Below are 26,487 nucleotides of genomic sequence, written 5' to 3' on the forward strand. Positions count from 1 at the left end.
AATATGATTTCTGATGTATTTATCTTTTTTTAGGTTTAAAGTTAACCTCAGAGAAGCTTCTACTATCTGCATCTCCATTACTAAAGCCATTTTTCAATAGGTAAGTTTCCTTCGTTCCAATAGATTTTTCTATATAATAATTATGGTATTTCACAATATGTAAAAGACGGGAAAGGCACCTATTGTGGGTTGACGCATGGAGCACAGAAACACAACACAACACAAAACAGCATTCACATTACCTTTCAAGGACTAGCTCTTTTTAGCACACACACATTCACATTGGCAACCACACAAATGCCCAAATGGAGGCTCCTAGGGCCACGGCAGGTCTAATTTGAATTCTGTATTATTTTTACGGTTTTGTGAATGAATTTCATGACAACAGCGTGATATGTTGCATAGGCTGGGATCTAGGTGTTGTTGGTTCATGTTTACAAGACTAATGTTTTGTATTCAGTGTTTTTCATTTGTATAATTTCAAAATATCAAGTTTCATGCGCCACATTCAAAAACTCTTAAGTGTGTCATTTTTATGCAATAGTTTGTCAAATTATCGGGAAATGACACATCACTGACTAAAACTCTTAATGGAATGTATTCGTTTGACATCACATCTGGAGTGGTAGTTCTCTGTGCAGGGAATCGACTGTTATTTGATCACACACAATTCTCAGAGTTATGAAAAAAATTCAAAAGCCGTTTTCGGCATTCGGTAACTTCAGTTACCAAAATTAGTGAATTGCTACCCTCAGATTTACAACATTTTTATGTGGATACATGGGAAAATGTCAGTTTTGTGACATTCTGTAAAAACTGCAGATTTTGTGTTGCACCTTTAAAAATTGCAGATTTTGTGTTATTCTTTGTTTTATTATGCACATGAAATTTTCCTGTCCCTACCTCTAGATATGTTCATATGATGATGATTAAAGCATTGTCTGATTTTAGATTTTTGCCATCTTTCACTGTTGCAATGTTTCTTATATATTTATAATTGTTTTGATGGAGTCCAGAAAATGATTTATGCTCATTTGGGGCGTATAAATTGCCTGTAATAAGGCTTTCAGCAACTAAACATTGTTGTCTCTTTTTTCCTCCTATACATCTACATTTATGTGATTAATCTGCATTTCACAATAAAGTGCCTGGCAGAGGATTCGGTGAACCACCTTCAAGCCGTCTCTCTACCGTTCCACTCTCAAATGGTGCACGGGAAAAACTAGCAATTAAATTTTTCTGTGCAAGCCCTAATTTCTCTTATCGTTATGATCATTTCTTCCTATGTAGGTGGGTGCCAATAGAAGGTTTTTGCAATCGGAGTAGAAAACTGGTGACTAAAATTTCATGAGACGATCCCATCGCAATGAAAAACGCCTTTGTTTTAATGATTGCCACTGCAATTCACGTTTCATGTCTGTGGCCCTATCTCCTGATACACATCTGTCTGTCACAGTGTTGGAGTGAGCAGGTTGCGTATCTCATAAAGCTCCTGACTAATTTTGCATGGGTCACCATATTCCCTGTCCTTCATCACAGAGTAATAGGCCTATTTAAACCCAACAGCTTCAATTGTTTGTTTTGTACATTCCAGTCTCTTTTAACCCATACAATTTTTGCCCTCTAGATGTTTTCTCCCATAGAGCCATAGTGAGGAGATCCTCAACGATGTGAACATGTCAAGACAACAAGAATGCCCATTAAATATTGACAAAAAAGATATGTTAAAGTACCATCCACACATCCCAACTGAAATTGTCCTCAAAGATGTGGAATAAGTCAAAAAATCTTAAGCATATTTTGATTTATAAGGTAATAAATAACAAACTTGTCACAAAAATGTAAATGTTCAATACAGTGAGGTATACATATGATAATTCTTAGACTATTGAAGCCACAAATCATCAAATAGAAAAATCATTTTACATCACTTATTTATATTGACCACATTACTGCAATGAAACTGTGCTGAAGTCTGATTTTATGTGAGACATTATTTTCCATTATTAATAATATACACTCATCAGTTGATTCTACCGAAACATTCATCAGAAGAGTAGAAGATGGACACCAACAAATCCTTTAGGCTCTTCATAAGCAGAACTTTTATGTGTAATTAACTTTTTATGGCTGTTGGCAAGTTATCGAAAATGTGTCTTCCTGAATAACGGATATCTTTCTGGACTAAAGTAAGTGACTTCAAATCTTGCAAAGATTTCTAGAACTGGTACCATGAACTGAACTGTTAAGTTGAAAAGAGATATATTATTAATGACAAATGTCATATTGAGAAGCAATAGTTAGTTTCCCATGTGCCTTGAACAAGCTTTTGCAGGTCAATCTTGTGTTCACATCACAAATAAATTGCATTAAATATTTTTGGACTTGGGGAAACTTAAGTGTGGTTTTATGAGGTACCTCATAATATTATCTTGTCTAACATCATGGAATGAAAATAAGTGAAGAAAGCATTTTTCTGACAATATCGCCATTGTAAATAAAGATTTGTGTAGGCATTTCAGCAGGTCTGTGGTATGCTTCTCCCAGCTGAATTTATTATCAAGCTGTAATCCAAGAATTAACACTATCAGCTTCGTTTATCTGCTTGTCATACTGTAGGCATATGCTGGGGTAAACTTCATGTTGTGAGTTTTTCAAATTTCAGTGGCAAGAATTGGCTGGGAACTGTTAATCAGTGTCCATTCAAATCATACTTGATTGCTATTTGCTGCAATGTTTTTATCATCTGTAAACAAAACAAACTTGGCTTATAGCACTGTTATTTATGGAGTTTCATTGACATACACCAGAAAAAGTAAGGGTCCTAAAATTGAATCTAATGAGGCACTTCATGTAAATAGTTTCCAGTTCAGTGACGCCCGAGAGCTTAATACATGACTCCTTCATATTGACACCACTTGTTTCCTGTTGGAGAGTGTGATTTGGGGCATCTTGAATCGATTCCTGTTATGTCGTAGTATTGTAATTTACTTAAAACTGTATTGTGACTTACACAGTCAAATGTGACTGATAGGTCGCAAAATATGCCGGTAGCCTGTAATTTATTATCTAATGAACTAAGAACATAATTGCTGTATGTGTAGATGGCCTTTGCAATATTGGAACCCCCATAGAAATCTAAACTTTGACTTTGAAAATATGTTATTTGTTGTCAGATGAGTAAGCAGCTGATTTTATATTACCATTTCTAAAATGTTTGAGAATGCTAGCTAGGTACAGTTGGATAGAAATTTTTTTCATTGTCTCCTTTTCCATACAAAGGTTTAACTTCAGCCTATTTAAACCATTCAGGAAATGATCCACTGATTGGTTACACAAATAACTAAACTCAAGAACACAATCTAATTAACTTTGTTGATTTTGATCGTAAGATTTTGTTGTAGGCATATTTCTGCTTGATCAGCAAGGATCATATTCATATTACTGAAGTTACCTGCAATGACTGGCCTGATATAGTCCACGGCAGCAGCTGCTGAACCTGACAACTGCCAGGTTTAATTAACAGGATAATTTTGACATGCCCGTTTTGCAACACCGCACACATCTATTACCAATGTATCATTTACTCTTCATGCTATCTGATCCTCTTCATCTCTGGCTTTACCAGTCTCATCCTCACTACATCGCAAATTGTCTTTATTTTGTCATTTGATGTGACTATCTTTTTTCATAAAGCATTTTGCTTTGATATCTGTGTACGTCAATGACTCTTCATGAGTAACAGTGTCAAATGCCAAGTTTGTTTTATTTACAGTTGATATGAACATTGCAGTGCGTCTTGTAATGAGCTGTAGCACCCAACATAACAGCTGTGTCTGTCTGGCAGATAGTGTTTCCTTTTTATTGTACAAGATACATTTATTCCTTGAGTAATCTGCGACAGAGAAGTCATATGTGTTCTTTGGTCTAATCTAGATTAGTTCTGGAGGAAAACAGCATTCAAATAAGATTAGGGCTTTACTAATAGTGTTGTATTTTTATTCATACTATGAGCGCTGTTTGCATCACTCCAGTTCATGGCTTTTGAGGAAGTTACTAAAATAATCAATGTTTGTCTTACTGTCTACACTCTTGAAATTAGATTTATTAGATTCTATATTCTGATCTGTATTAGCACAAGACAAAAAGAACTGAATGTCATAGTGTAATAGCCATCAACTAATGGTTTTTTAATATAATTTTGCTCATTAGATTTTTATACAAAAAATGTTATGGTGGTTTTTGAGCAATTAGCCACAGTAGTTCGGAAGTTTACGGTAGAAATTGAGTGATAATGTTACTAGCTCCAATAAATTCCTAATGGAAAAGTTTTGAAGAAAATCTGTTGTAATGTTAAATACATCAATAAGAGCTTCAAGGTAATTTATGAATAGATTAAAATCACGTGAAAATGCTAACTATACATTAACTTTTATGAAGGGTTTATTATGAAATTCTGCTGCCTCTGTCACATATGCATCTATATGCAGTTCTAGGGAAAATTTATGAATGCCTTATGTTCCTACATTTATTACCATTCTTGATTAATGTGGCATCTTCTCGCTTCTCCACCACTACTCTTGGAAATGAGATGCTAACCTAAATCATGTATCACTTAACACAGCTGAACCAGTGTCCACTTAATGTTCAGGGACGCAGATTATGTCAACGGTGTTCAATATTTCTGATTCATCAGTGCAGATAATAATTCATTAATTTTACTTCATCGTCACCAAGTATTTTGATGCAATAAAGGTAGATGACTGCGATATTATTAGTGGAAATAAAATTTCTGTTGATTGCAGAAAATGTTGAACCAACCCCTCTTTGTGCTGATTCATTATGCCAGAATTATGTTTTTTGGATCTATAACTACTCGTTTTTTACCATTCATCGTAGTGCCCCCCCCCCCCCCCCCCCACCCCCCTGTGCCTCCCACACTCCTTTACATTTTCAACTGTTAACACAGACAGCCCTTAGTCAGTCCAATGCCATAGAAGTTATTCCCCGATGTTTGAACATATATTATCCTCGCCCATCTTCTACTTTCTGTTTATCATGTATTCCTTTCCTTTCCTCTCTGGTTGGGAGGAAGTGAGAGGAGAATAATCTCATTTCTTATCATTCCCCTTAAATTTTAGCATCCATCTGTAACACACCACAAACTCTTTAGTTCTCACCTATTGCAGTTTCCTCACAGTCCATGGTTCGCCTGCATATAATTCCCCAGAAATACTTTCTCTGAAACATTGTTATCCATTTTCGTTGGACAAGGGCTGCAGATTCCTCGACTTGCGCCATAGGGTGGTGGGGTTTCGGGTTCCGCTGGATAGGTTAGGAGTCCACTACACGCAGCAAGCAGCTACACGGGTAGCAGGGGTTGTGTGGCGTGGACTGGGCGTTTTTTTTAGGTTAGATGGCCTCGGGCAAGTACAGAAAGGGCAACAGCCTCAAAGGGTGCGGGGCAGTCAGGACATGCGGGGACCAAGCAGCAATCGGTATTGTAATTGTAAACTGTTGAAGCTGCATTGGTAAAGTACAGGAACTTCAAGCGCTGATAGAAAGCACCGAAGCTGAAATCGTTATAGGTACAGAAAGCTGGCTGAAGCCAGAGATAAATTCTGCCGAAATTTTTACAAAGGCACAGACGGTGTTTCGAAAGGATAGATTGCATGCAACTGGTGGTGGCGTGTTTGTCGCTAATTTTAGAACATGAAACTTCCTGGCAGATTAAAATTGTGTGCCCGACCGAGACTCAAACTCGGGACCTTTGCCTTTCGCGGGCAAGTGCTCTACCATCTGAGCTACTGAAGCACGACTCACGCCCGGTACTCACAGCTTTACTTCTGCCAGTACCTCATCTCCTACCTTCCAAACTTTACAGAGCTTCTGTAACTTTACAGAGCTTCTGTAAAGTTTGGAAGGTAGGAGACGAGGTACTGGCAGAAGTAAAGCTGTGAGTACCGGGCGTGAATTGTGCTTCGGTAGCTCAGATGGTAGAGCACTTCCCCGCGAAAGGCAAAGGTCCCGAGTTCGAGTCTCGGTCGGGCACACAGTTTTAATCTGCCACGAAGTTTCATATCAGCGCACACTCCGCTGCAGAGTGAAAATCTCATTCTAGAAACATCCCCCAGGCTGTGGCTAAGCCATATCTCCGCAATATCTTTTCTTTCAGGAGTGCTAGTTCTGCAAGGTTCGCAGGAGAGATTCTGTAAAGTTTGGAAGGTAGGAGACGAGGTACTGGCAGAAGTAAAGCTGTGAGTACCGGGCGTGAGTCGTGCTTCGGTAGCTCAGATGGTAGAGCACTTGCCCGCGAAAGGCAAAGGTCCCGAGTTCGAGTCTTGGTCGGGCACACAGTTTTAATCTGCCAGGAAGTTTCATATCAGCGCACACTCCGCTGCAGAGTGAAAATCTCATTCTGGATTTTAGAACATGTTTTTTGCTCGTGTATCATGTCTTTTTTGGAAACCCAGAATCTACTCTGTAGGAATCAACATGGATGCCGGAAACAGCGATCGTGTGAGACCCAACTCACTTTATTTGTTCATGAGACCCAGAAAATATTAGATACAGGCTCCCAGGTAGATGCTATTTTCCTTGACTTCCAGAAGGCATTCGATACAGTTCCGCACTGTCGCCTGATAAACAAAGTAAGAGCCTACGGAATATCAGACCAGCTGTGTGGCTGGATTGAAGAGTTTTTTAGCAAACGGAACACAGCATGTTGTTATCAATGGAGAGACGTCTACAGACGTTAAGGTAACCTCTGGTGTGCCACAGGGGAGTGTTATGGGACCATTGCTTTTCACAATATATATAAATAACCTAGTAGATAGTGTCGGAAGTTCCATGCGGCTTTTCGCGGATGATGCCGTAGTATACAGAGAAGTTGCAGCATTAGAAAATTGTAGCGAAATGCAGGAAGATCTGCAGCGGATAGGCACTTGGTGCAGGGAGTGGCAACTGACCCTTAATATAGACAAATGTAGTGTATTGCGAATACATAGAAAGAAGGATCCTTTATTGTATGATTACATGATAGCGGAACAAGCACTGGTAGCAGTTACTTCTGTAAAATATCTGGGAGTATGCGTGCGGAACGATTTGAAGTGGAATGATCATATAAAATTAATTGTTGATAAGGCGGGTACCAGGTTGAGATTCATTGGGAGAGTCCTTAGAAAATGTAGTCCATCAACAAAGGAGGTGGCTTACAAAACACTCGTTCGACCTATACTTGAGTACTGCTCATCAGTGTGGGATCCGTACCAGATCGGGTTGACGGAGGAGATAGAGAAGATCCAAAGAAGAGCGGTGTGTTTTGTCACAGGGTTATTTGGTAACCGTGATAGCGTTACAGAGATGTTTAGCAAACTCAAGTGGCAGACTCTGCAAGAGAGGCGCTCTGCATCGTGGTGTAGCTTGCTCGCCAGGTTTCGAGAGGGTGCGTTTCTGGATGAGGTATCGAATATATTGCTTCCCCCTACTTATACCTCCCGGGCAGATCACGAATGTAAAATTTTCGAGCGCGCACGGAGGCTTTCAGACAGTCATTCTTCCTGCGAACCATACGCGACTGGAACAGAAAAGGGAGGTAATGACAGTGGCACGTAAAGTGCCCTCCGCCACACACCGTTGAGTGGCTTGCAGAGTATAAATGTAGATGTAGATGTAGGAATGCTCTCTCTGCTTGTCTGATACTTACATCATTGCTAATTTGTCATGCATTGTTTTGCACCTAAGGTAACAGAATTCCTGCACTTCGCTTACTCTCAATCCGTATTCTGCTCTTGCTAGTCTGTTCATTTCATTCAGAAGGTACTGTAATTCTTCCTCACTTTCACTAAGGATAGCAATGTTATCAGTGAATCAAATTATTATTATTATTATTATTATTATTATTATTATTATTATTATATCCTTTCACCCTGAATTCTTATCAAATTCCTTGTAGTGTTTCCTTCTCCTCGGGGTTCTGCCGTGAAAAATATAAAATATAAAATCTGATTGGGTTTGGAATTTTTGGTGGTTTCAGTTACGGATAAGGCGGACTTCGTATTATTGATTGAGATCGTGCTGTAATTTGACCGTGCATGGCAGACCGGGTTGGCAACACTACAAAAAGCGACTGTACGGAAATAGCATCAGAAACTAATTGAAATTTACCTTATAATCTTGTTAGATACGCAGTATTAATTACAATGTAGTCTTCGTGGCTGTCCTCCTAATTTATCTTGTAGGACGACCCGTCTTTCACTTTTCTCCGTCTGTTGAAAACTTCTTCAAGTTGTCACTGTCATGATCAATTTACAAATTTGATGATAACCACCTCGAATCGCAATTGAAACAACCTCGCTTTGTAATGTAATTTTAATTTCCACCCAAAAGCACATTCAACACATCGCCGAAAAATACATGTTTTTCGTATGAAGACAAGAGAGAGAGTCATCAATTAGTTGTTAAAAACAAAAAACCTACGCAAAAGTAAAAAGATGAACAAAATTATTTATAAAAATCGGTCGCTGGCGCAGCGCTCTTCTGCGTGCGCGATTGTAAGTTATATCTTTGTATTGGCGGAGGCTCGGAAGTCAAAGTACCATTACAATGCCTCCTCTACTGACACGCTCCGCAAGCGAGCGTGGCAGTATAGAAAATTTACATAGATACATATATATGAGAAAATAAGAAATTTACATATTACAAAAAATATTTCTGAGCACAATGCTCTTTGCATATCAGTCTTTGTATACAGTCTTTTTGGTGTGTATCTTCTTTAGGAGTCGTAATATTAATGTCTTTGAATTGCAGCGTATTATCGTTGCTTAGCACAGCGTTTGAATTCAGTTCACATGATTCATGTTTACAATGGAATTAATTCGAATAATAAATGTTTCTAATATATTGCTCCAATGTCTTTAAACGTAGTATCGGATTCTGAGTGTGTGTGTACTGCCTGGATCTATTGCGTGTGACTTGAAGAAAATCCAAAGTTTGTTCAATGTTTCAACACGAAATTGTGATCTCCAGCAGTCGAATTTTGGTGGCGTCTACCGGGGTATAAATGGTCAATGAGGGCACAGGAAACACCTCACTGGCTACGACAGGTGATGAGCTTGTCTTTTACACCAACCTGAAGACCTGCCGGCTTCCACTACACCATACACTTCAAGGCATATTGACACTACGTAAATATTTCTTGACAAGTGTTCCATCATGTTGGTTTCTTCTTTGCATTTTCAGTTCCATTTATATGAATCATGTGCTACATGCACAAGTCCTTTGCAGTTCCTTAACATCTTAAAATACATTTCTTGATATAGTAAGTACATAAATATACAAATATTTACAATTAATCATTACATGAGATAGTTACATTGTTGTCATATAGTACATATACAGAATTAAATGAAAAAAATATAGTAAATTTTTACGTTACATTCAATATCATTGTGCTGACATGTGAATTACATTACATTCAGATTGAAATATACATTTTATTTATTTTATTTGTTAGCTCATTTTTTTAATTTTTTTAAATTTTTTTAATTTTTTATTTATTTTTTATTTTTTTCCCATTTGTTACACTTGCAACATTTGAAGATAATTGTGGCAACTCTCTAGAATATTCAACTTAAAATTCATCTTGCCTCCTGGAATAAAATTTACATATATTTCAAGCCTCAAGACAGCCGTCTGTAGGAGGATAGGTTCATGGGATGGTTGCTAAATACTTCATAAATACTAGGAAAGTCATCTCCTACAGTGGACCACACAAAATAAAATATGATAAATAAAATACATGTTATCTTTATATAATGTAAAAGTTCCTATACCTTATATATATATATATATATATATATAAAAAGAAAGATGATGAGACTTACCAAACAAAAGCGCTGGCAGGTCGATAGACACACAAACAAACACAAACATACACACAAAATTCTAGCTTTCGCAACCAACGGTTGCCTCGTCAGGAAAGAGGGAAGGAGAAGGAAAGACAAAAGGATATGGGTTTTAAGGGAGAGGGTAAGGAGTCATTCCAATCCCGGGAGCGGAAAGACTTACCTTAGGGGGGAAAAAGGACTGGTATACACTCGCGCACACACACACATATCCATCCGCATATACACAGACACAAGCAGACATTTGTAAAGGCAAAGAGTTTGGGCAGAGATGTCAGTCGGGACGGAAGTACAGAGGCAAAGATGATGTTGAAAGACAGGTGAGGTATGAGCGGCGGCAGATTGAAATTAGAAATTAGCGGAGATTGAAGCCTGGCGGATAGCGAGAAGAGAGGATATGCTGAAGGGCAAGTTCCCATCTCCGGAGTTCTGACAGGTTGGTGTTAGTGGGAAGTATCCAGATAACCCGGACGGTGTAACACTGTGCCAAGATGTGCTGGCCGTGCACCAAGGCATGTTTAGCCACAGGGTGATCCTCATTACCAACAAACACTGTCTGCCTGTGTCCATTCATGCGAATGGACAGTTTGTTGCTGGTCATTCCCACATAGAACGCTTCACAGTGTAGGCAGGTCAGTTGGTAAATCACGTGGGTGCTTTCACACGTGGCTCTGCCTTTGATCGTGTACACCTTCCGGGTTACAGGACTGGAATAGGTGGTGGTGGGAGGGTGCATGGGGCAGGTTTTACACCGGGGGCGGTTACAGGGGTAGGAGCCAGAGGGTGGGGAAGGTGGTTTGGGGATTTCATAGGGATGAACACCACCTAACCTTCGTAACCTCTTAGTTCATCCCTATGAAATCCCCAAACCACCTTCCCCACCCTCTGGCTCCTACCCCTGTAACCGCCCCCGGTGTAAAACCTGCCCCATGCACCCTCCCACCACCACCTATTCCAGTCCTGTAACCCGGAAGGTGTACACGATCAAAGGCAGAGCCACGTGTGAAAGCACCCACGTGATTTACCAACTGACCTGCCTACACTGTGAAGCGTTCTATGTGGGAATGACCAGCAACAAACTGTCCATTCGCATGAATGGACACAGGCAGACAGTGTTTGTTGGTAATGAGGATCACCCTGTGGCTAAACATGCCTTGGTGCACGGCCAGCACATCTTGGCACAGTGTTACACCGTCCGGGTTATCTGGATACTTCCCACTAACACCAACCTGTCAGAACTCCGGAGATGGGAACTTGCCCTTCAGCATATCCTCTCTTCTCGCTATCCGCCAGGCTTCAATCTCCGCTAATTTCTAATTTCAATCTGCCGCCGCTCATACCTCACCTGTCTTTCAACATCATCTTTGCCTCTGTACTTCCGTCCCGACTGACATCTCTGCCCAAACTCTTTGCCTTTACAAATGTCTGCTTGTGTCTGTGTATATGCGGATGGATATGTGTGTGTGTGCGCGAGTGTATACCAGTCCTTTTTCCCCCCTAAGGTAAGTCTTTCCGCTCCCGGGATTGGAATGACTCCTTACCGTCTCCCTTAAAACCCATATCCTTTTGTCTTTCCTTCTCCTTCCCTCTTTCCTGACGAGGCAACCGTTGGTTGCGAAAGCTAGAATTTTGTGTGTATGTTTGTGTTTGTTTGTGTGTCTATCGACCTGCCAGCGCTTTTGTTTGGTAAGTCTCATCATCTTTCTTTTTAAATATATTTTTCCCATGTGGAATGTTTCCCTCTATATATATATATATATATATATATATATATATATATATATATATATATATATATATATATATATATATATATATTAGAAGGAAACATTCCACGAAGGAAAATTATATGTGACTTACCAAATGAAAGTGCTGGCAGGTTGACAGACACACAAACGAACACAAACATACACACAAAATTCAAGCTTTCGCAACAAACTGTTGCCTCATCAGGAAAGATATATGTGTGGATGGATATGTGTGTGTGTGCGAGTGTATACCCGTCCTTTTTTCCCCATAAGGTAAGTCTTTCCGCTCCCGGGACTGGAATGACTCCTTACCCTCTCCCTTAAAACCCACATCCTTTCGTCTTTCCCTCTCCTTCCCACTTTCCTGATGAGGCAACAGTTTGTTGCGAAAGCTTGAATTTTGTGTGTATGTTTGTGTTCGTTTGTGTGTCTGTCGACCTGCCAGCACTTTCATTTGGTAAGTCACATATATATATATATATATATATATATAAGTGCTGGCAGGTCGACAGACACACAAACAAACACAAACATACACACAAAATCCAAGCTTTCGCAACCAACGGTTGCCTCGTCAGGAAAGAGGGAAGGAGAAGGAAAGACAAAAGGATATGGGTTTTAAGGGAGAGGGTAAGGAGTCATTCCAATCCCGGGAGCGGAAAGACTTACCTTAGGGGGAAAAAAGGACAGGTATACACTCGCACACACACACATATCCATCCACACATACAGACACAAGCTTGTGTCTGTATGTGTGGATGGATATGTGTGTGTGTGCGAGTGTATACCTGTCCTTTTTTCCCCCTAAGGTAAGTCTTTCCGCTCCCGGGATTGGAATGACTCCTTACCCTCTCCCTTAAAACCCATATCCTTTTGTCTTTCCTTCTCCTTCCCTCTTTCCTGACGAGGCAACCGTTGGTTGCGAAAGCTTGGATTTTGTGTGTATGTTTGTGTTTGTTTGTGTGTCTGTCGACCTGCCAGCACTTTCATTTGGTAAGTCACATCATCTTTGTTTTTAAATATATTTTTCCTTCGTGGAATGTTTCCTTCTATTATAACCATATATATATATATATATATATATATATATATATATATATATATATATATATATATATATATATATATAAAAAGAAAGATGATGAGACTTACCAAACAAAAGCGCTGGCAGGTCGATAGACACACAAACACACACACAAAAATCAAGCTTTCGCAACAAACTGTTGCCTCATCAGGAAAGAGGGAAGGAGAGGGAAAGACAAAAGGATGTGGGTTTTAAGGGAGAGGGTAAGGGGTCATTCCAGTCCCGGGAGCGGAAAGACTTACCTTATGGGGAAAAAAGGACGGGTATATGTGTGGATGGATATGTGTGTGTGTGCAAGTGTATACCCGTCCTTTTTTCCCCATAAGGTAAGTCTTTCCGCTCCCGGGACTGGAATGACTCCTTACCCTCTCCCTTAAAACCCACATCCTTTCGTCTTTCCCTCTCCTTCCCTCTTTCCTGATGAGGCAACAGTTTGTTGCGAAAGCTTGATTTTTGTGTGTGTGTTTGTGTTTGTTTGTGTGTCTATCGACCTGCCAGCGCTTTTGTTTGGTAAGTCTCATCATCTTTCTTTTTAAATATATTTTTCCCACGTGGAATGTTTCCCTCTATTTTTTATATATATATATATATATATATATATATATTTCAAGTCAATCGTGTTTCTATAAAGTTTGTGTAGTTCATCTCCTTCCTTTCATGAGTATCAAGCAATATAAATAAATGTTTTACTTAATAAATAAATAAATAAATCTTCTTAGATAATTGCTGCCTCATTCCATGCTGTATATCCATTCTGTATTTACCTTGTGGTACCTGTAAAATTCTATTCATAAATAAATATGTGTGTATGTTTCTCCATACTGTCAGATAATCACGAATTATATAATGTCAAATATTTCATCAACATGTATAAATTTTTCTAAGGGAGGGATGAGAGTATGAGCTGCAACAGAGGGCTGACGTTTTGTTTTCTCCTTATTCTCCTTTCTATTTAATGGTGCATTAGTTCAGTTCAGTAGATGAGCTTTAATTATGTCATTAGGTGACTGCTAAATATGTTCTCTTAAATAATTCTTCCAGTCTGAAGTGTCAAACCTACATAACTCCAAAAATTTCATTACAAGTTCACATTAGATTAGTGTTAAAATGTTATAGATTTAAATCTTCTGGTATATTTCCAACAGTGGCTGCTGTAAATAATTCTTTTCACTACTTTCATTCTGTATTCCATGTTTACATGTGATATAGCGTTCAAATCTAGTTTCTCTCCTCTCAACATATTCTCAATTACTCATAACATTCTCACGTATCCAATATTCATTCTTCACAAAATAACATATACTTATTCCTCAGCATCATATATATATATATATATATTTTCTTCTTATTCATCACCACTTACCTTTTACTTCAACAACAACAACAACAATAATAATAATAATAATACCCTTTTCTCATCTTATATTCCATTTACCTCTCTCCGTATTACTATTTGTCCTCTTATTAAACTAAAATTACATTCACTCATCTCATTCAGTCACTCACATCACTCATATCAACATTACTATTATCACATGCCTCCTAAAGAAAATAATTCTGTTCAGTTCTCTGCCTCCTCTAATGTGTATATGCCTCCTCTAATGTGTATATGCCTCAATAGCAACTCCTCTTATAACCAAATATCTTATTAACTATTGGATGGTTCACATTGCTTTCTAGACTTACCTGCATTCATTAGATTGTAAGTATCTATATAACTTAAATGTAGGCTCATCATAACTGTATATCATATTAATTATCTTCTCCTCATTTGCTAACATTTTACTGTATGTATTTTTTCAAATGTCTGTGTGGATGTAGACCTCTGGGTTTATGGGTTAATGGATATTCTAATGAATAACAGCCAGGGTGTGGAATATTTGCAATTCGGTATGGTCCAGAGTATAAGATCTGCCATTTCCTGTTTAAATGTTTCAGTTTTGTGGTTTTAGGATGTGTTCTTAGTAAAACTAACTCATCAACTTGAAATGTTTGTGCTCTCCTGACACCTCTGTCATATTTCTGCTTTCTTTCCTTAGCTTTGTCACATAATGTTGTGTAAGCTTGTCTTACCTTTTCTTCTAAACTAACATGATTTGTTGTTGCTGTAAATTTAGGTAGAGGGTCTGTCCATTCATTTCTTTCTGTTTTATCCATAATTAATTCAGTTGGTGTGTATCCAGTATAAATGTGAGTTAAATTGTTCACTATTTGTTCAAATGGTGCTAGGTATTCTACCCATTTTGTGTGCTTCTCTGGTGTGTGTGTTCTCATAAACTGTCCAAATTCTCGAAATGTTCTTTCTACTGGGTTTCCTGCTGCGTGAAACCTTGAAATTAAAATATGTTTAACATTCTGTTCTTCAATAAAACTCTTCCATTTTAAACTGGTAAAATATGCTGCATTATCTGTGATCATAACTTCAGGTTTTCCTATTCTTACAAAATAATCTGTTAATAGACGTCTGGTAATAGCAGTGGTAGAAACTGAACGTAAAGCATATAATTTTAAATACTTTGTGAAAACATCTAACACAGTAAGGATGTATTTCATTCCTCCACGTGCTTGTGGATAGGGTCCTGCAATATCTAAAGAAATTAGCTGTAATGGCCTCTTAGGTATGATTGGGTGCAATTCATTCATGCTTGTGCGACTAGAATATTTGGCTTTCTGACATATGATGCATTTCCTAATATTACTCAATACTCTTCGCCTTAAATTTGGAAAATAGCAATATTGTATAATCTTATCTGTACATTTGGTTACACCATAGTGTCCCCAAGTTCTGTGTGTAAATAAAATAAAATCATCAACATGAGCTTCAGGTAAGCAAACACACCAATGCTGTGATTCAGGGTTTCGTCGGTGAAATAATACTTCTTTGTGTAATGTGTAATATTTTTCAAGATGTGGGTCTGTTCCTGCACGTAATTTATTCTTTATCTGGATCCACCTGGGATCATTGTCCTGCAATATGGCTAACTTCCTGCACATTTTTTTGTAGTAAGGTGCAAATGTACCGTCATACATGAGTAAAATTTTGAAATCTGATGTTTGTTCTGTCACATCTGAAAATTCTTGTAGGCCTTGTGGCAAACGAGATAGAGCATCAGCTATAATGTTGGATTCTCCTTTTATGTATATGATATCAAAATCATATTCTTGTAGTGACGCACACCAGCGTGCAAGACGTGAATGTAATAACTTGCATGATAGCAGGAAAGAAAGAGCTTGATGATCAGTATAAAGCTTAGTACGTTTTCCCCATAGAAAGTAACAAAACTTGCGAAATGCCCATACTATGGCAAGTGTTTCGCGCTCGGTCACTGAATATGACTTTTCGCATTCAGTGAGCGTGCGGCTAGCAAAACTTATAGGTTTGATGACTGTTTGTTCATCTTCTACATGAATTTGGAATAAAAATGCTCCGAGCCCATAGGAACTTGCATCTGTTACTAGGCAAAAGTCTGACATCATGTCAGGATGACATAACAACAGTGCATTAACTAAAGCATTCTTAATCGCTTCAAAATCTGTCTGACAGAACTCTGTCCATTTCCAAATATTATTTCTTTTGAGTAAAGATAGAAGATGTGGACTGTTAAGAAGGTGGTAGGGTACAAATTTCCTGAAGAATGAAGATAGACCAAGAAAGGCTTTGAGTTGTTTACGATTCTGTGGGGATGGAAAATTCTTTATTGCATCAATTTTTCTTGAGTCTGGATAAATGCCTTCAGTTGATATGATGTGACCAAGGAATTTGATTTCTCTCCTCCCTAATTTCGTCTTTGATAAATTGATAGTGACACCTGCATCAGAAAACTTAGTCAGAAGTTGCTTCAAAAGATTTACATGTTCTTCCCAAGTAGTGGTGGCAATGACAATGTCGTCAACATAAACTGTGATTCGCGATAACAATTGTGGTCCAAGAACAGCATCTAAGGCTTCAATAAATACTCCAGCACTCACTCGTAGACCAAAGGGTAGAACACGAAATTGATAACTACATCCCTCAGATAGAAATGCAGTGTATTTACGACTGTTTTTATGGAGGTTCACCTGCCAAAATGATGAGCGGAGGTCGATATTGGTTAAATACTGTACATCATGAAATTTTAAAAGTTGTTCTTCCAAATTTATAGGTCGTGTGTTGATTGGGATTATAACTTTGTTAATTTCTCATGCGTCCAGCACTAACCTTACACTACCATCCTCTTTATTAACTGCTAGTATCGGACTGCAATATGGTGAATGTGACCTTCAATGATACCCCAAGCTTGCATTTTTTCAGTCTGTTTCAAAACTGCGGGTTTCTTTGACCAAGGAATATTATACTATGTTCTACAGTATGTTTTGTGTGGTTTAACATCCATCTCATAAGTATAGCCTTTAATAATTCCAGGTTCCTCCACAAATATCTCAGCAAATTGCTGCAAAACTTCAAGTAATTCAAGTTGTTGTTCCTTCGTCAGATATTCAGATTATGTGCATTTCTCATATAAATCATTAGGTTTAATTCCCTGAGATACAGCTTCATTAAAAGTTAAATCACATATGTTTGTTGCTGGTGGATACACAAAATATAACTGTTCAAACTTACCTTGTTTACTGTTTAAGTTTTTACCCTGTGTTAACTCTATTGTCAGTTGTTGTTGGTTTACGGTTAAATGACATTTCCCTTTTCCTAAATCTGTGATTGCTTGATATTCATTCAAAAAGTCAATTCCTAATATGCCATGCATAACTAATTTGTCTACTACCAGAAAACTGTAATTGAGTGGTATATTTGAATATGTGAAGTTAATTAGCACTTGAAATTTCACATTCTTTGATTTGTTACCGGTGGCACTTATAATGTGACAATTCTGTACTGGCAATGTTTGTATGTTCGTTATTTGTTTGAGTTCATTACATAAGGACATTGAAATGACACTTGCTGCTGCTCGTGTACCTAACATTACTTCCACTTCATAACTACCAATCATGACTCGTGTTATAGCCTGAATAATCTTCTTTGTTTTACTGGTACTATTAAAATCTACATCCTGATATAATTCTTTTTCTATTTTCTTACTGTCATCATATCGGAGAAAACAAATCGTCGGTTCCGTTGCGCTCTGCTCCCTATCGACCGTAACTCGAGCGCTTAGCTCGGTCGTCGTTCGTTTTCCGGCAAATTCGGTTGTTGCTGCGGGTTGGGTTCATTGTCCAACTCAATAATATTTACATTTCTGTCGCGCGTCACCCAAGTATCAGCTGTTTGGTTGTTGACATTACCTCGCGTCGCATTGGGAGTTCCGTTAGGTAGGAATTGAGGGTTGCTGTATTGCATGTGTCGTGGCGGTGGTCCATTGTGATTTCCCCATACATTATTTCGCCCATGACTGTAACTGGTATTGTCTTTACTGTTATTCCTGCAATACATGTTTGGATGTTGTTGGATGTTGTTTCTCTGAAAATATCCTGGATGGTACCTGTTATCCTCTCTTCTTTGATCTCTATGATTTCGGTTCCTTCTTCTGTTGTTGTTATTTTGAATATAACTGTTATGGTTCTGACTGTAATTACTGTTCGGATAACCATTATAGTAATAATTACTGTTTCCTTGCCAATGCTGCGAGTTGTTTTTCCTAATATTGAATGGATTTGTCCCAGTGTAGTGCGAATTGTTTCTTTGAGTGTTTTGTTGTGGTGTCGGAGGCAGATTCCAATAGCCTCTGTCATTTCTGTTGTGCATACGCGAATTGCTTGGATGGATCGGATACAATTGATTGAAATTCCTGATCTCATCTCTGTAAACAACATCTATCTCATCAACATAACTAAAAAAATTCTTTATGTTGTCCTCGGACACTCCTATTAATTTAGCACGGTAAGGAAATGGTAAGTGACTTTTAAGTGTTCTAATTACATCTGGTAAATCTGCTGGTTTTGTCCAATATAATGTTTTGTCTAGGTAGCGTTCAAAGTGTTGACGTAAAGTCTCTTTCTTCGGGTTGTAAATTTCTGGATTGTATACTTCTCGTTTTAAACTTTGCTGTTCTGTGATCGACCAGAATTCCTCAAGAAATGCTTGTTCAAACTGTTCAAATGTTAAACATCGTCTTTTTATTGCTGCTCCCCACTTAGCTGCTCTTCTACGTAACAAATTTGTAACATATCGAATTTTATCGGCTTCTAACCAATGTCTCGGGGGAAAATACCATCAAAAGAGCGGATGAAAACAATCGGATGCACTTTGTCTTTCTCATCACGTGAAATGTCTGAAAGTATCCATGTCGTACTAATGTTCCATCAGCTACTCCCGATGGTATTATGGGTCCGGCATTTTGTGTCAAACTGTGCATAGTATGTGGTGATGTATGATAGTAATTTTGATCTTGTGGTAGCATTAAAAATGGTTCATTGGGATTTGTATCACTCATTGGTAATTCTATTTTCGGCTGTGTGCTGGGTCTAGCATTATGATGATTCTCATTTTTGTTTTGGTTGCCTGTTATGGGTTTTGGTATCACTGACGAACTTGTTATTACATTTTCTTTAAATTTACGTACCTCTTTCTGAATATTATCTGTTTCTCCCTTTACTAGTTCCTTTGTCTTATCTAAAATGATATGTGTCATTGTCTCAAACTCCTCATCTAAATAATCATCACATAATTTGCATTCATGTACAATTTTCTCCGCTAGAGTTGTGTCATTCTTTAAAGATGCTACATCTGCTCTGTCTTCAAGTTTTTCTAACTTTTCCTGTAAGGATTTCTGCTCCAATGTTACATCATTTAATCTGTCTGAAAGGTCTGTAATCGTCAGGTCTAAGTGTTCTTGGTTTGTTTTTATGGAATTGTGTGACTGTCGTAATTCGTCAACTTGGGTACTGGTTTTCTGTTGTTCAAAAACTACTGTTAACAATTTCTCATTACATCGTTGTAAGTCATTTTTTGTCTCGTCACTGAATTCCACAAATACCTTTTTTTGTCTCGTAACCTTGTCTGATAAGTCAGTAAATTTCCTTCCAAGACTACTGGTGGTTTCTGTCAAGTCGGCAATTTGTCTTGATTGTTTTTCAAAATTTTGTTTTATGTCCCGTGTCAGTTCATTGAATTTAGTGTCAAATTTCCCAATGCCACGTTTTAAATTGTCGTCTAAAGCATCAAATCTTTTGTCTAAAGTGTCAAATTTTCTGTTTTGGTCACCAAGTAACTTCAGAATCTGGTTGAGCATGTCAGAGTCCTGTGTCTTAGTTTCGTCATTTTTTCGTGTCTGATTGATGTCTGGTTCTGAAGTTGACGTTGTCAATGTCACGTTTTGTCACGTAGTACTCACTCTCCATTCGCCTGTATATCTGTTTAAATATAGGGGTTGTTGTCTTAATCGATCCGGTAAAATTATGTCTTGAACATCCTCACAATTAAGTTCAGTATTCATTTGACTGTCGGACATGTTTTGCAATGTGTCACTTTCACTAAGCTCGTCCGTGGAAACAATTTCTACGTGTCTAGCGTCCATCTTGCGATTTTTGTAATTAATTGCAAATAAAATTTTCCAATGGAAAAAAAAAAAAATAAATAAATTTAAAATATGATATGTTGAAATCTGAAATTTCTCTTATGAAAATGGATATTTCTATATGATTTCTAATTAGAAATTGAATTATTAAACTGGTACTGAAATTTCCCTCTCACAACTAAATGACTGAATATGCTCTTCACTTATCATTTGCAATAATAGTAGTAAATCAATTTGAAAAAATAATTTCGAAATAAATGGATCGGAATAAAGGAAGTACAGATGGCTGCTTGAAACTGGAAAAAATGTAAATTTCTGTACTCACCAATTTTTTTTGTTCTTCAATCTTATGTTGCAAATGTAGCGTCAGATGTACAGTTTTCAAACCAAAATTTTTCTTTCGCGTCCGTGCAAATTATTTTATGGAACGTTATCCTCTTCTACCCCACCCCCCCGCCCCCCCCCCCCCCCGCCCCCCCCCCCCTTTTTTTTTTTTTTTTTTTTTTTTTTTACCAAATTAATTTCCTCAGCATGAAAATGAAAATTAACACGAATTAATAACAGGTAAAACAATATTTTTGTAAATTTCATGCACGTAACATTACAATTGAAATGAATGAGACTTAGTCCAAATTCATTTTCTGATGCTATTAAGTGGTTAAAATTAGATAAAATGTCCAAAATTTATAATAACTGCACTTGTATCAAATCCGAAGATTGCAAGTCCTGTCACCAGGATGCCAATTGTAGTGTTTCCTTCTCCTCGGGGTTCTGCCGTGAAAAATATAAAATCTGATTGGGTTTGGAATTTTTGGTGATTTCAGTTACGGATAAGGCGGACTTCGTATTATTGATTGAGATCGTGCTGTAATTTGACCGTGCATGGCAGACCGGGTCGGCAACACTACAAAAAGCGACTGTACGGAAATAGCATCAGAAACTAATTGAAATTTACCTTATAATCTTGTTAGATACGCTGTATTAATTACAATGTAGTCTTCGTGGCTGTCCTCCTAATTTATCTTGTAGGACGACCCGTCTTTCACTTTTCTCCGTCTGTTGAAAACTTCTTCAAGTTGTCACTGTCATGATCAATTTACAAATTTGATGATAACCACCTCGAATCACAATTGAAACAACCTCGCTTTGTAATGTAATTTTAATTTCCACCCAAAAGCACATTCAACACATCGCCGAAAAATACACGTCTTTCGTATGAAGACAAGAGAGAGAGAGTCATCAATTAGTTTTTAAAAACAAAAAACCTACGCAAAAGTAAAAAGATGAACAAAATTATTTATAAAAATCGGTCGCTGGCGCAGCGCTCTTCTGCGTGCGTGATCGTAAATTATATCTTTGTATTGGCGGAGGCGCGGAAGTCAAAGTACCATTACATCCTGAACACACTTTTTATTTCTGTCATTGCTTCTTTGGTGAGATACAGGTTGAACAGCAGGGAAGAATGACTGCATCTCTGCCTCATACCCTTTTTAATCTGAGAACTTCACCTTTACTCTTCGATTATTATTGGTCCCTCTTGGTTCTTGTTCATATTGTATGTTACTCGCCTTTTTCTATAGCATATACCTATTTTTTCTGAGTAACTGAGGTGTCTTGCAGCACATAACATCATCCAACACCTTCCTTATAATGTTGGACAAACACAATATCAGAATTCCGATCAACCAACTTTCATTCCATTTTTTCATGAAAATATAAACTAAGACACTAAATGAAGTAGGAATCAGTACAATCACATTTAACCCTAGAATACATTCAAGCATAGTCTTAACAATTGAGTATACAATCGTCATGTAAAATTTAGTCTGGCACAGAATCCGGCATGCTGGCTTATTTGAGGCTGTTTTGCACACGACACAGCGCTTGCTGCGCCAGCGCGGGGCAACCTCTTTGGCCATACGTGGAGGTGTACGCTGTTTGATTACATGATCTCACTCTAGAGGGTTACAACACTCGTCCCCTCTTGGGAAGAAAGTGGTCACTGTGGAGATGTCCATGCCTTCATTGGAAGGGGACAACTGCTGGAGCAGGTGTTGTTCTATCACAGAAGAATGTGGTCTGAAATGACGCAGGTGTGGACAGGCGTGGCACTCACTCCCCTGCGAGAGACCATAAGTGAGCACTGGTGATGGAGGTGCTGTATCCATGTCCCCTTCGGGGCAAGCACTGGGTGATGGAGGCAGCAGAGAAGATGGCAGTGGCGACAACAGGGGCTGTTAAGGTGGGCACAACCCGGTGCTCCCTACTCTACCTGATGGCGGCGGCACCCAGAAGGAAGGCAGCATGAGAGCTGGAGTGGGTGTGGACTGCGTCACAAGGGCTGGTGCAGATAGAGGAGCAGCCAAGGGAACGGAGGGCTCTCCGGCTTCAGTGGAAGAAGATTGAGTAACATTTCTTTTCATCTGAGTTTTAAATGTACTGACCAGTCACTATACCTCAACATTAGGTACTACACGCCGGAAGCGGCTACAAGGGTAGCGGAGTACGTGTGGAGTGCACATGGGGGTTTTTTAGGTTAGAGAATCCCCTCCCTAGGCCCGACAAGACGCCTCCTGAGACGCGGCAAGATAGGAGTAGGCAAAATGCAACAGGGAATAACAATATTAATGTGCTAATAGTAAACTGCAGGAGCGTCTATAGAAAGGTCCCAGAACTGCTCTCATTAATAAACGATCACAACGCCCATATAGTACTAGGGACATAAAGTTGGCTGAAACCAGACCTAAACAGTAACGAAATCCTAAACTCAGATTGGAATGTATACCGCAGAGACAGGCCGAACAGTGAAGGGGGAGGCGTGTTTATAGCGGTAAGAAGTGCAATAGTATCGAAGGAAATTGACGGAGATCCGAAATGTGAAATGATTTGGGTGAAGGTCGCGGTTAAAGCAGGCTCAGACATGGTAATTGGATGTCTCTATAGGCCCCCTGGCTCAGCAGCTGTTGTGGCTGAGCACCTGAAGGATAATTTGGAAAATATTTCGAGTAGATTTCCCCACCATGTTATAGTTCTGGGTGGAGATTTTAATTTGCCGGATATAGACTGGGAGACTCAGACGTTCGTAACGGGTGGCAGGGACAAAGAATCCAGTGAAATTTTTTTAAGTGCTTTATCTGAAAACTACCTTGAGCAGTTAAACAGAGAACCGACTCGTGGCGATAGCATATTAGACCTTCTGGTGACAAACAGACCCGAACTATTTGAAAAAGTTAACGCAGAACAGGGAATCAGTGATCATAAAGCGGTTACGGCATCGATGATTTCAGCCGTAAATAGGAATACTAAAAAGGGTAGGAAGATTTTTCTGTTTAGAAAAAGTGACAAAAAGCAGATTTCAGAGTACCTGTTGGCTCAACACAAAAGTTTTGTCTCAAGTACTGATAGTGTTGAGGATCAGTGGACAAAGTTCAAAACCATCGTACAATATGCGTTAGATGAGTATGTGCCAAGCAAGATCGTAAGAGATGGAAAAGAGCCACCGTGGTTCAACAATCGAGTTAGAAAACTGCTGCGGAAGCAAAGGGAACTTCACAGCAAACATAAACATAGCCAAAGCCTTGCAGACAAACAAAAATTACGCGAAGCGAAATGTAGTGTGAAGAGAGCTATGCGAGAGGCGTTCAATGAATTCGAAAGTAAAATTCTATGTACTGACTTGGCAGAAAATCCTAAGAAATTTTGGTCTTATGTCAAAGCGGTAGGTGGATCAAAACAAAATGTCCAGACACTCTGTGACCAAAATGGTACTGAAACAGAGGATGACAGACTAAAGGCCGAGATACTAAATGTCTTTTTCCAAAGTTGTTTCACAGAGGAAGATTGCACTGTAGTTCCTTCTCTAGATTGTCGCACAGATGACAAAATGGTAGATATCGAAATAGATGACAGAGGGATAGAGAAACAATTAAAATCGCTCAAAAGAGGAAAGGCCTCTGGACCTGATGGGATACCAGTTCAATTTTACACAGAGTACGCGAAGGAACTTGCCCCCCTTCTTGTAGCGGTGTACCGTAGGTCTCTAGAAGAGCGTAGCGTTCCAAAGGATTGGAAAAGGGCACAGGTCATCCCCGTTTTCAAGAAGGGACGTCGAACAGATGTGCAGAACTATAGACCTATATCTCTAACGTCGATCAGTTGTAGAATTTTGGAACACGTATTGTGTTCGAGTATAATGACTTTTCTGGAGACTAGAAATCTACTCTGTAGGAATCAGCATGGGTTTCGAAAAAGACGGTCATGTGAAACCCAGCTCGCGCTATTCGTCCACGAGACTCAGAGGGCCATAGACACGGGTTCACAGGTAGATGCCGTGTTTCTTGACTTCCGCAAGGCGTTCGATACAGTTCCCCACAGTCGTTTATTGAACAAAGTAAGAGCATATGGACTATCAGACCAATTGTGTGATTGGATTGAGGAGTTCCTAGATAACAGGACGCAGCATGTTATTCTCAATGGAGAGAAGTCTTCCGAAGTAAGAGTAATTTCAGGTGTGCCGCAGGGGAGTGTCATAGGACCGTTGCTATTCACAATATACATAAATGACCTGGTGGATGACATCGGAAGTTCACTGAGGCTTTTTGCAGATGATGCTGTGGTGTATCGAGAGGTTTTAACAATGGAAAATTGTACTGAAATGCAGGAGGATCTGCAGCGAATTGACGCATGGTGGAGGGAATGGCAACTGAATCTCAATGTAGACAAGTGTAATGTGCTGCGAATACACAGAAAGATAGATCCTTTATCATTTAGCTACAAAATAGCAGGTCAGCAACTGGAAGCAGTTAATACCATAAATTATCTGGGAGTACGCATTAGGAGTGATTTAAAATGGAATGATCATATAATGTTGATTGTCGGTAAAGCAGATGCCAGACTGAGATTCATTGGAAGAATCCTAAGGAAATGCAATCCGAAAACAAAGGAAGTAGGTTACAGTACGCTTGTTCGCCCACTGCTTGAATACTGCTCAGCAGTGTGGGATCCGTACCAGATAGGGTTGATACAAGACATAGAGAAGATCCAACGGAGAGCAGCGCACTTTGTTACAGGATCATTTAGTAAACGCGAAAGCGTTACGGAGATGATAGGTAAACTCCAGTGGAAGACTCTGCAGGAGAGACGCTCAGTAGCTCGGTACGTTCTTTTGTCAAAGTTTCGAGAACATACCTTCACCGAAGAGTCAAGCAGTATATTGCTCCCTCCTACGTATATCTCGCGAAGAGACCATGAGGATAAAATCAGAGAGATTAGAGCCCACACAGAGGCATACCGACAATCCTTCTTTCCACGAACAATACGAGACTGGAATAGAAGGGAGAACCGATAGAGGTACTGAAGGTACCCTCCGCCACGCACCGTCAGGTGGCTTGCGGAGTATGGATGTAGATGTAGATGTAGATTAGGTTGAGGGGGAAAGGAAGGAGTTGTAACATGCTGGATGCTGCTCTTTGTACAAAAATCTTCATAATCTTGAGACACAAGCTGTGGGTCATTGTCCGTCACAAGAACTATATAGAAATCCGCCTGAGGAAAAAATCTTTGAGAGGGCCATGACTGTAGCCCCTGTGAATGTGTACAGGTAACAAACCATGAAAGCAAATTTTGAGAAAGTGTCAGCTACTACAAGCCAAAAAAAGTTAAGTAGTGGACCCACAAAATCAGCATGAATACACTCCCACGGGTGCTGGGGGTGGGTCACTGGGATAGAGAGACCTATAGTGCCATTCGATGGGTGATGTGGTGTAGGCAAGGTGTCAAAATACATGCGATCTCATTGTCAGTGATGTCATTCTTCAGCAGCCAACAGTAACACACCATCAAGAATTGAGAGGCGGTGGCAGAGAGCATAGTAATTGTGGAAGGGATCCTACACTCAGCCCGGCAGTTTATCCGACCAGCCATGGTGGACAAAGTGAACAACCTGACGCAAGACAGGATTGCCCATGACAGCTGCCAAAATCTGAGAACCGGTAATGGTAAAACAGTCCACAGTGTTTTGGTTGTCGACGTGTAAATGGAAACACATCAGTTCACCCTGATCAAATGCTGGATCAGGACCACTTGGCAATCAGGAGACAGCATACACATAAGCGTGGTGTGCAGTGGGTTGGAAATGAATCTTATAGTTAGAGTGTGATAAAAACCGAGCCCAGCATTGCAGGCAATGGGATGCTTTGTCTGGTAAACATGTTAAAGAATGGAAAAGAGGAACCAAATGTTTA

The 26,487-nt window shown here is 39.1% G+C and overlaps 1 protein-coding gene across 1 annotated transcript in view; it reads left to right on the forward strand.

Annotated features, from left to right (window-relative positions):
* Positions 1-26,487, forward strand: part of LOC126162375 (poly(A)-specific ribonuclease PARN-like) — a 306,143-nt gene that overhangs the window by 162,968 nt on the left and 116,688 nt on the right. Inside the window, exon 9 of the mRNA XM_049918833.1 lies at positions 34-100. Coding sequence (XP_049774790.1) covers positions 34-100 — 67 coding nt within the window. The remainder of the gene's footprint in view (positions 1-33; positions 101-26,487) is intronic.

The sequence above is a fragment of the Schistocerca cancellata genome, chromosome 2, assembly GCF_023864275.1.
Source record: "Schistocerca cancellata isolate TAMUIC-IGC-003103 chromosome 2, iqSchCanc2.1, whole genome shotgun sequence".
Lineage (NCBI taxonomy): Eukaryota > Metazoa > Arthropoda > Insecta > Orthoptera > Acrididae > Schistocerca > Schistocerca cancellata.